Source organism: Bufo bufo, chromosome 1, assembly GCF_905171765.1.
Source record: "Bufo bufo chromosome 1, aBufBuf1.1, whole genome shotgun sequence".
Classification (NCBI taxonomy): Eukaryota; Metazoa; Chordata; class Amphibia; order Anura; family Bufonidae; genus Bufo; species Bufo bufo.
In genome coordinates this window covers 836,254,020-836,265,782 of record NC_053389.1, presented here as the reverse complement: position 1 = coordinate 836,265,782, position 11,763 = coordinate 836,254,020, and the positions used below count along the sequence as shown (strand labels likewise).

Below are 11,763 nucleotides of genomic sequence, written 5' to 3'. Positions count from 1 at the left end.
TGTTGCCGTTTTTCTTTTTTCTCCATTTTGTGCAAAGTTCTTTTGGTGCTTTTTTTTTCTCTCAGGTTTTAGGAAAAATTGTGATTTATTATTTTTTCCTGGTACTGAAGGAAGGGTCGCTGGCCGGCGCGGCTGTGCGCCTGACGCGCTGTGGTTTTTATAGATGGGACAGATGGCGAGAGCCGGGCGCAGTTGCATTTAAATATCACCTTACTTGCAAAGAATGTTTTATGCTGAAACTGCAAATTTTTTTTTTTAAAGTGCTAGTAACCTATTTTTTGATTTCCCCCCTTCGCGATCTTTAAGCTGCAAATCACTGTGTGAATTATTACAGTATTTCCAAAGATTATTACGGACGGACGCCGTAAAAACGCTTGCGGACTGTGCCTTCTCCCTGCCGTCTGCGCTCGTTTCTTAACCGATTAGAACAGAATTTTAGGTTTTTTTCAGCCTCATTGCGCCTTTTTTTTACTCGTCTACTATAGAGAAATTGAAAACTATTATAAAAAAAAAATTCTGCACTAAAATTATTATTTTTGTTTTGGTAAAAAAACAAAAAGTTCCCAGAATATTTTTTTTTTTTTTTTTTTTTTTTTTCAAAAAGTTGCTTGAAATTCTGCAGAGATTTGATGAAGACCCGACATTAATCTCCTTCACGTTGAATAAATCCCTTTTTTTTAAGGGGGGAAAAAAAATTCAAGTGGCCATTGTTTTAGGGAAATCCATTCACTGCCTGGAAGCGGTGTGTTGCACAATCTGATTTATGTAGCAGTACTCAACGTGCTAATGTGTGCCCCGGGGCCTGAAGGCGCTGATCGCTTCATAGACTGAAACCTTTGTATGCTTAGAATTTTTTATTTATTTTTTTAAGTGTAAAATTAATTTTTTGGGGTCTTGAGGTTTTTGTTGTCGTCATTTAAAAATATTTTAGAAAAATATTGCTCAAATTTATTTATTTTTTCTTTTTGAGTGGGTCTAAAAAAGCAAAACAGCACTTTTAAAATATTTAGTATATTTTTATTTTTCAGGTTGCGGGGCTGTGTAATAGCCGCCACTGGAAGCTGCATTTTTTCAGGGACGGAGTCTGGATTTAAAGACTCCCCGAATATTTAGCAGATTTTCTGGGGGGGGGGGGAGATAAGAAAAAAAAAAATCAAATTTTTTTTTCTTAGGGAAACCTTTTGTTTACGGAGCCTGGAAAATCTATTAAAGGAATTGGTGCTTTTTGTAAGGACACTTTAGTGGAAAGAAAGGAATTCTAGATTTTTTTTAGTTTTTTCTGGGACATGTAAATTAAAAAATAAACCAAAAAAACAGGCGACAATGGATGACGTGAAGAAGTGCGGCTATCTGCGCAAACAGAAGTCCATGCGCAGGAGATTTTTTGTTTTGCGAGGCCCCGGCTCTCGGGGTGCAGCTCGTCTGGAGTACTATGAGAATGAGAAGAAATTTCGGCTGGGGGACGGCTCCGGGGGGCCACGGGGGACAATCGTCCTAGAGGAAGCATTTGGAGTGAACAAGAGAGCCGATGCCAAGAGGAGACATCTCCTGGTGCTGTACACACGGGACGGGGGGCTGTGCGTGTCCACCGAGGGAGAAGAGGAGCAGGACGCCTGGTACCAAGCCATCCAAGAACTCCAGGCCCAAGGTAATGACAACCGCCATTCCTCCATGTGCCAGAGGGGGGCGCCAGTGTACACAGCAGATCTATCAGCAGCCACATGTGCACCACACTACATATGAGTCTGGACCAGGGGGGCACAACCTTTCTGGTTGGGGGACATATTGTCAGACAGAAGGAATCCCGGGGGTATTACCATCTGAAATGCTGTATTTATGGGGTATTGTACATACAGTATATACTAAATACATGACATATGTCACCAGATGGTCGGGGGCTGCATGTGGCCCCCTGGTCTGGACTTTTAGTGGCCCTGCCGGTGCCGGTAATTATTTTCTACTAGCGATGGTAACAGCACTGCTATTGATGAGCGCTCATTAGTGCGGCCTTTACCTCCCCCTAAACCCACCCCATCCTGTGCTAATTAAAATAATAATAGCCCCCCTCCTCCATTTGCTGGCGCTGCTGACTGAAGGACAGGACCTGCGAGACGTCATCACGCTGGAGGCAGGTCCTGCACATCCAGTCAGCAGGGGGCGTTCACAGCGGCGCCAGCAAATGGAGTGAGAAACAGAGAAGGGGCACTAATGGGGCATTATTCTAACTGGGGGGCACTAATGGGGGCATTATTCTAACTGGGGGCACTAATGGGGGCATTATTCTAACTGGGGGCACTAATGGGGGCATTATTCTAACTGGGAGCACTAATGGGGGCATTATTCTAACTGGGAGCATTAATGGGGGCATTATTCTAACTGGGAGCACTAATGGGGGCATTATTCTAACTGGGGGGCACTAATGGGGGCATTATTCTAACTGGGGGGCACTAATGGGGGCATTATTCTAACTGGGGGGCACTAATGGGGGCATTATTCTAACTGGGGGGCACTAATGGGGGCATTATTCTAACTGGGGGCACTAATGGGGGCATTATTCTAACTGGGGGCACTAATGGGGGGCATTATTCTAACTGGGGGGCACTAATGGGGGCATTATTCTAACTAGGGGCACTAATGGGGGCATTCTAACTGGGGGGCACTAATGGGGGCATTATTCTAACTGGGGGCACTAATGGGGGCATTATTCTAACTGGGGGCACTAATGGGGGCATTATTCTAACTGGGAGCACTAATGGGGGCATTATTCTAACTGGGAGCACTAATGGGGGCATTATTCTAACTGGGAGCACTAATGGGCGGAATTATTCTAACTTGGGGTACTAATAGGGGGCAATAATGTGCCCACTACTCTTAGGGCCCTTTCACACGAGTGAGTTTTTGGGGCGGGTGCAATGCGTGACGTGAACTCGTAGCACCCGCACTGAATCCTGAACCATTCATTCAGTGGGGCTGTGCACAGGAGCGTTTTTTTTTTTCACGCATCGGTTCTGGACTGTGTGTATACTGGTCATGGTGTAGCAGTGTCTGGACTGTGTGTATACTGGTCATGGTGTAGTCTGGACTGTGTGTATACTGGTCATGGTGTAGCAGTGTCTGGACTGTGTGTGTATACAGGTCATGGTGTAGTCTGGACTGTGTGTGTATACAGGTCATGGTGTAGTCTGGACTGTGTGTGTGTATACTGGTCATGGTGTAGCAGTGTCTGGACTGTGTGTATACTGGTCATGCTGTAGTCTGGACTGTGTGTATACTGGTCATGGTGTAGCAGTGTCTGGACTGTGTGTATACTGGTCATGCTGTAGTCTGGACTGTGTGTATACTGGTCATGGTGTAGCATTGTCTGGACTGTGTGTATACTGGTCATGGTGTAGCAGTGTCTGGACTGTGTGTATACAGGTCCTGGTGTAGCAGTGTCTGGACAGTGTGTATACTGGTCATGGTGTAGTCTGAACTGTGTGTATACTGGTCATGGTGTAGCAGTGTCTGGACTGTGTGTATACAGGTCATGGTGTAGCAGTGTCTGGACTGTGTGTATACTGGTCATGGTGTAGTCTGGACTGTGTGTATACTGGTCATGGTGTAGCAGTGTCTGGACTGTGTGTATACAGGTCATGGTGTAGTCTGGACTGTGTGTGTATACAGGTCATGGTGTAGTCTGGACTGTGTGTGTGTATACTGGTCATGGTGTAGCAGTGTCTGGACTGTGTGTATACTGGTCATGCTGTAGTCTGGACTGTGTGTATACTGGTCATGGTGTAGCAGTGTCTGGACTGTGTGTATACAGGTCATGGTGTAGTCTGGACTGTGTGTATACAGGTCATGGTGTACCATTGTCTGGACTGTGTGTATACTGGTCATGGTGTAGCAGTGTCTGGACTGTGTGTATACAGGTCCTGGTGTAGCAGTGTCTGGACTGTGTGTATACTGGTCATGGTGTAGTCTGAACTGTGTGTATACTGGTCATGGTGTAGCAGTGTCTGGACTGTGTGTATACAGGTCATGGTGTAGTAGTGTCTGGACTGTGTGTATACAGGTCATGGTGTAGCAGTGTCTGGACTGTGTGTATACAGGTCATGGTGTAGTAGTGTCTGCACTGTGTGTATACAGGTCATGGTGTAGCAGTGTCTGGACTGTGTGTATACAGGTCCTGGTGTAGCAGTGTCTGGACTGTGTGTATACAGGTCCTGGTGTAGCAGTGTCTGGACTGTGTGTATACAGGTCATGGTGTAGCAGTGTCTGGACTGTGTGTGTATACAGGTCATGGTGTAGCAGTGTCTGGACTGTGTGTGTATACAGGTCATGGTGTAGCAGTGTCTGGACTGTGTGTGTATACAGGTCATGATGTAACAGTGTCTGGACTGTGTGTATACAGGTCATGGTGTAGTCTGGACTGTGTGTATACTGGTCATGGTGTAGCAGTGTCTGGACTGTGTGTATACAGGTCATGATGTAGCAGTGTCTGGTCTGTGTGTATACAGGTCATGGTGTAGTAGTGTCTGGACTGTGTGTAGTCTGGACTGTGTGTATACTGGTCATGGTGTAGCAGTGTCTGGACTGTGTGTATACAGGTCATGGTGTAGCAGTGTCTGGACTGTGTGTGTATACAGGTCATGGTGTAGCAGTGTCTGGACTGTGTGTATACAGGTCATGGTGTAGTAGTGTCTGGACTGTGTGTGTATACAGGTCATGGTATAGTAGTGTCTGGACTGTGTGTGTATACAGGTCATGGTGTAGCAGTGTCTGGACTGTGTGTATACAGGTCATGGTGTAGTCTGGACTGTGTGTATACTGGTCATGGTGTAGCAGTGTCTGGACTGTGTCTATACAGGTCCTGGTGTAGCAGTGTCTGGACTGTGTGTATACAGGTCATGGTGTAGCAGTGTCTGGACTGTGTGTGTATACAGGTCATGATGTAACAGTGTCTGGTCTGTGTGTATACAGGTCATGGTGTAGCAGTGTCTGGACTGTGTGTATACTGGTCATGGTGTAGCAGTGTCTGGACTGTGTCTATGCAGGTCCTGGTGTAGCAGTGTCTGGACTGTGTGTATACAGGTCATGGTGTAGCAGTGTCTGGACTGTGTGTGTATACAGGTCATGATGTAGCAGTGTCTGGTCTGTGTGTATACAGGTCATGGTGTAGTAGTGTCTGCACTGTGTGTATACACTTTGTGGTGTAGCAATGTCTGGACTGTGTGTATACTGGTCATGGTGTAGTCTGGACTGTGTGTATACTGGTCATGGTGTAGTCTGGACTGTGTGTATACTGGTCATGGTGTAGTCTGGACTGTGTGTATACTGGTCATGGTGTAGCAGTGTCTGGACTGTGTGTATACAGGTCATGGTGTAGCAGTGTCTGGACTGTGTGTATACAGGTCATGGTGTAGCAGTGTCTGGACTGTGTGTATACAGGTCCTGGTGTAGCAGTGTCTGGACTGTGTGTATACTGGTCATGCTGTAGTCTGGACTGTGTATATACTGGTCATGGTGTAGCAGTGTCTGCACTGTGTGTATACAGGTCATGGTGTAGTCTGGACTGTGTGTATATACTGGTCATGGTGTAGCAGTGTCTGGACTGTGTGTATACAGGTCATGGTGTAGCAGTGTCTGGACTGTGTGTATACAGGTCATGGTGTAGTAGTGTCTGGTCTGTGTGTATACAGGTCATGGTGTAGTAGTATCTGCACTGTGTGTATACACATCGTGGTGTAGCAGTGTCTGGACTGTGTGTATACAGGTCATGGTGTAGTCTGGACTGTGTGTATATACTGGTCATGGTGTAGCAGTGTCTGGACTGTGTGTATACAGGTCATGGTGTAGTAGTATCTGCACTGGGTGTATACACATCGTGGTGTAGCAGTGTCTGGACTGTGTGTATACAGGTCATGGTGTAGCAGTGTCTGCACTGTGTGTATACAGGTCATGGTGTAGTCTGGACTGTGTGTATATACTGGTCATGGTGTAGCAGTGTCTGGACTGTGTGTATACAGGTCATGGTGTAGCAGTGTCTGGACTGTGTGTATACAGGTCATGGTGTAGCAGTGTCTGGACTGTGTGTATACAGGTCATGGTGTAGCAGTGTCTGGACTGTGTGTATACAGGTCATGGTGTAGTAGTGTCTGGACTGTGTGTATACAGGTCATGGTGTAGCAGTGTCTGCACTGTGTGTATACAGGTCATGGTGTAGTCTGGACTGTGTGTATATACTGGTCATGGTGTAGCAGTGTCTGGACTGTGTGTATACAGGTCATGGTGTAGTCTGGACTGTGTGTATATACTGGTCATGGTGTAGCAGTGTCTGAACTGTGTGTATACAGGTTATGGTGTAGTAGTGTCTGGACTGTGTGTATACAGGTCATGGTGTAGCAGTGTCTGGACTGTGTGTATACAGGTCATGGTGTAGTCTGGACTGTGTGTATACAGATCATGGTGTAGTCTGGACTGTGTGTGCATATAGCATTGTGGTGCAGCAGAACAGTCTTAGTGGGTGACTTCCCTGATTTATTGTATTCTAAAACTACTGTAATTGAACTCTCCGATTACAGGACATATTAAAACCTTCTCTGAGTCAGGGGTCAAATGCCCACTGTGTCCTCGTCTACCCCCTGGAGTGGTGTCTGCTGCCCGCTGTGTCCTCCTGTCTGCCGTCTGGGGTGGGGCTCTGCTGCCCGCTGTGTCCCCCTGTCTGCCCTCTGGGGTGGGGGTCTGCTGCCCGCTGTGTCCCCCTGTCTGCCCTCTGGGGTGGGGGTCTGCTGCCCGCTGTGTCCCCCTTGGCTGGGGGTCTGCTGCCCACTGTGTCCCCCTGGGGTGGGGGTCTGCTTCCCGCTGTGTCCCCCTCTATGCCCCCTGGGGTGGGGGTCTGCTGCCCGCTGTGTCCACATGGGGTAGGGGTCTGCTTCCCACTGTGTCCCCCTGTCTGCCCCCTAGGGTGGGGGTTTGCTGCCCGCTGTGTCCCCCTGTCTGCCCCCTGGGGTGGGGGTCTGCTGCCCGCTGTGTCCCCCTTGGCTGGGGGTCTGCTGCCCAGTGTCCCCCTGGGGTGGGGGTCTGCTTCCCGCTGTGTCCCCCTGTCTGCCCCCTAGGGTGGGGGTTTGCTGCCGCCTGTGTCCCCCTGTCTGCCCCCTGGGGTGGGTGTCTGCTGCCCGCTGTCCCCCTGGGGTGGGTGTCTGCTGCCCGCTGTCCCCCTGGGGTGGGGGTCTGCTGCCCAGTGTCCCCCTGGGGTGGGGGTCTGCTTCCCGCTGTGTCCCCCTGTCTGCCCCCTAGGGTGGGGGTTTGCTTCCGCCTGTGTCCCCCTGTCTGCCCCCTGGGGTGGGGGTCTGCTGCCCGCTGTCCCCCTGGGGTGGGGGTCTGCTGCCCGCTATGTCCCCCTGGGGTGGGGGTCTGCTGCCCGCTGTGTCCCCCTGGGGTAGGGGTCTGCTGCCCGCTGTGTCCCCCTGGGGTGGGGGTCTGCTGCCCGCTGTGTCCCCCTGGGGTGGGGGTCTGCTGCCCGCTGTGTCCCCCTGGGGTGGGGGTCTGCTGCCCACTTTGTCCCCCTGGGGTGGGGGTCTGCTGCCCGCTGTGTCCCCCTGGGGTGGGGGTCTGCTGCCCACTGTGTCCCCCTGGGGTGGGGGTCTGCTGCCCACTGTGTCCCCCTGGGGTGGGGGTCTGCTGCCCGCTGTGTCCCCCTGGGGTGGGGGTCTGCTGCCCGCTGTGTCCCCCTGGAGTGGGGGTCTGCTGCCCGCTGTGTCCCCCTGGGGTGGGGGTCTGCTGCCCGCTGTGTCCCCCTGGGGTGGGGGTCTGCTGCCCACTGTGTCCCCCTGGGGTGGGGGTCTGCTGCCCGCTGTGTCCCCCTAGGGTGGGGGTTTGCTGCCCGCTGTGTCCCCCTGTCTGCCCCCTGGGGTGGGGGTCTGCTGCCCGCTGTGTCCCCCTTGGCTGGGGGTCTGCTGCCCAGTGTCCCCCTGGGGTGGGGGTCTGCTTCCCGCTGTGTCCCCCTGTCTGCCCCCTAGGGTGGGGGTTTGCTGCCGCCTGTGTCCCCCTGTCTGCCCCCTGGGGTGGGTGTCTGCTGCCCGCTGTCCCCCTGGGGTGGGTGTCTGCTGCCCGCTGTCCCCCTGGGGTGGGGGTCTGCTGCCCAGTGTCCCCCTGGGGTGGGGGTCTGCTTCCCGCTGTGTCCCCCTGTCTGCCCCCTAGGGTGGGGGTTTGCTTCCGCCTGTGTCCCCCTGTCTGCCCCCTGGGGTGGGGGTCTGCTGCCCGCTGTCCCCCTGGGGTGGGGGTCTGCTGCCCGCTGTGTCCCCCTGGGGTGGGGGTCTGCTGCCCGCTGTGTCCCCCTGGGGTAGGGGTCTGCTGCCCGCTGTGTCCCCCTGGGGTGGGGGTCTGCTGCCCGCTGTGTCCCCCTGGGGTGGGGGTCTGCTGCCCACTTTGTCCCCCTGGGGTGGGGGTCTGCTGCCCGCTGTGTCCCCCTGGGGTGGGGGTCTGCTGCCCACTGTGTCCCCCTGGGGTGGGGGTCTGCTGCCCGCTGTGTCCCCCTGGGGTGGGGGTCTGCTGCCCGCTGTGTCCCCCTGGGGTGGGGGTCTGCTGCCCGCTGTGTCCCCCTGGGGTGGGGGTCTGCTGCCCGCTGTGTCCCCCTGGGGTGGGGGTCTGCTGCCCGCTGTGTCCCCCTGTCTGCCCCCTGGGGTGGGGGTCTGCTGCCCGCTGTGTCCTCCTTGGCTGGGGGTCTGCTGCCCAGTGTCCCCCTGGGGTGGGGGTCTGCTTCCCGCTGTGTCCCCCTGTCTGCCCCCTAGGGTGGGGGTTTGCTGCCGCCTGTGTCCCCCTGTCTGCCCCCTGGGGTGGGGGTCTGCTGCCCGCTGTCCCCCTGGGGTGGGGGTCTGCTGCCCGCTGTGTCCCCCTGGGGTGGGGGTCTGCTGCCCGCTGTGTCCCCCTGGGGTGGGGGTCTGCTGCCCGCTGTGTCCCCCTGGGGTGGGGGTCTGCTGCCCGCTGTGTCCCCCTGGGGTGGGGGTCTGCTGCCCGCTGTGTCCCCCTGGGGTGGGGGTCTGCTGCCCGCTGTGTCCCCCAGGGGTGGGGGTCTGCTGCCCGCTGTGTCCCCCTGGGGTGGGGGTCTGCTGCCCGCTGTGTCCCCCTGGGGTGGGGGTCTGCTGCCCGCTGTGTCCCCCTGGGGTGGGGGTCTGCTGCCCGCTGTGTCCCCCAGGGGTGGGGGTCTGCTGCCCGCTGTGTCCCCCAGGGGTGGGGGTCTGCTGCCCGCTGTGTCCCCCTGGGGTGGGGGTCTGCTGCCCGCTGTGTCCCCCTGGGGTGGGGGTCTGCTGCCCGCTGTGTCCCCCTGGGGTGGGGGTCTGCTGCCCGCTGTGTCCCCCTGTCTGCCCCCTAGGGTGGGGGTTTGCTGCCGTCTGTGTCCCCCTGGGGTGGGGGTCTGCTGCCCGCTGTGTCCCCCTGTCTGCCCCCTAGGGTGGGGGTTTGCTGCCGTCTGTGTCCCCCTGGGGTGGGGGTCTGCTGCCCGCTGTGTCCCCCTGTCTGCCCCCTAGGGTGGGGGTTTGCTGCCGTCTGTGTCCCCCTGGGGTGGGGGTCTGCTGCCTGCTGTGTCCCCCAATAGCTTTACCTCTCACCTCCACCTCGGCTGTTCTGAAAAGCTAACACTTTTTAGGCCCCAAAGCCTTACAGTTGTCATGGTTACCAAAGCTGCATCTACCAAAGGTGCGTATCCATGGTGATCATGGCGTCAGAACACTTGTTTTTCTGCAGAACGTCACTCCCTTAATTAATAACTTCCTGTAGAGGTGTTTTTTTTTCCCATCTAAGATGTCCCTGGGGCAGAGCGATGTTCTGCAGATCTCTAAAAAGGTCAGTCGTGTAATAATCTGCAGGATATATCACTATCTATCTGTCAGGAGGTAGAACGTGTGATGTTCTGCAGATCTCAGGAGCTATCAGTGCAGTGTAGTCTGCACTACTGACAGATAAATTGGGGACTGGTGTTTTAACCCTATGTTCTCCACATGGCACCAGATGTAGTACATGTTATGGACACTAGGGGGCAGACATGTGAAATCAAGTGGTAATTCTTCCTCAGCAACCAATCACAGCGCTGCCTTCATTTATCTGGCGCTCTACGAAGCATGAGAGCTGTGCTGTGATTGGCTGCTATGGGTAATGTTCTCTGTATGTAACACACATGATCCGTGTTCTCCTCCTCTGTACTGTGTATGTAACACACATGATCCGTGTTCTCCTCCTCTGTACTGTGTATGTAACACACATGATCCGTGTTCTCCTCCTCTGTACTGTGTATGTAACACACATGATCCGTGTTCTCCTCCTCTGTACTGTGTATGTAACACACATGATCCGTGTTCCCTTCCTCTGTGCTGTGTATGTAACACACATGATCCGTGTTCCCTTCCTCTGTGCTGTGTATGTAACACACATGATCCGTGTTCTCCTCCTCTGTGCTGTGTATGTAACACACATGATCCGTGTTCTCCTCCTCTGTACTGTGTATGTAACACACATGATCCGTGTTCTCCTCCTCTGTGCTGTGTATGTAACACACATGATCCGTGTTCTCCTCCTCTGTGCTGTGTATGTAACACACATGATCCGTGTTCCCTTCCTCTGTGCTGTGTATGTAACACACATGATCCGTGTTCTCCTCCTCTGTGCTGTGTATGTAACACACATGATCCGTGTTCCCTTCCTCTGTGCTGTGTATGTAACACACATGATCCGTGTTCTCCTCCTCTGTGCTGTGTATGTAACACACATGATCCGTGTTCTCCTCCTCTGTACTGTGTATGTAACACACATGATCCGTGTTCCCTTCCTCTGTACTGTGTATGTAACACACATGATCCGTGTTCTCCTCCTCTGTGCTGTGTATGTAACACACATGATCCGTGTTCTCCTCCTCTGTACTGTGTATGTAACACACATGATCCGTGTTCTCCTCCTCTGTGCTGTGTATGTAACACACATGATCCGTGTTCTCCTCCTCTGTGCTGTGTATGTAACACACATGATCCGTGTTCTCCTCCTCTGTGCTGTGTATGTAACACACATGATCCGTGTTCCCTTCCTCTGTGCTGTGTATGTAACACACATGATCCATGTTCCCTTCCTCTGTACTGTGTATGTAACACACATGATCTGTATTCTCCTCCTCTGTGCTGTGTATGTAACACACATGATCTGTATTCTCCTCCTCTGTGCTGTGTATGTAACACACATGATCCGTGTTCTCCTCCTCTGTGCTGTGTATGTAACACACATGATCTGTATTCTCCTCCTCTGTGCTGTGTATGTAACACACATGATCTGTATTCTCCTCCTCTGTGCTGTGTATGTAACACACATGATCCGTGTTCTCCTCCTCTGTGCTGTGTATGTAACACACATGATCTGTGTTCTCCTCCTCTGTGCTGTGTATGTAACACACATGATCCGTGTTCCCTTCCTCTGTGCTGTGTATGTAACACACATGATCCGTGTTCCCTTCCTCTGTGCTGTGTATGTAACACACATGATCCGTGTTCCCTTCCTCTGTGCTGTGTATGTAACACACATGATCCGTGTTCCCTTCCTCTGTGCTGTGTATGTAACACACATGATCCGTGTTCCCTTCCTCTGTGCTGTGTATGTAACACACATGATCCGTGTTCCCTTCCTCTGTGCTGTGTATGTAACACACATGATCCGTGTTCTCCTCCTCTGTACTGTGTATGTAACACACATGATCCGTGTTCTCCTCCTCTGTGCTGTGTATGTAACACACATGATCCGTGTTCT

The 11,763-nt window shown here is 52.9% G+C and overlaps 1 protein-coding gene across 1 annotated transcript in view; it reads left to right on the top strand.

Annotated features, from left to right (window-relative positions):
- The first annotated feature begins 1,019 nt into the window (after positions 1–1,019).
- LOC120986661 (insulin receptor substrate 1-like) overlaps positions 1,020–11,763 on the top strand; it is a 38,607-nt gene continuing 27,863 nt past the window's right edge. Inside the window, exon 1 of the mRNA XM_040415327.1 lies at positions 1,020–1,648. Coding sequence (XP_040271261.1) covers positions 1,324–1,648 — 325 coding nt within the window. The 5' untranslated portion in view covers positions 1,020–1,323. The remainder of the gene's footprint in view (positions 1,649–11,763) is intronic.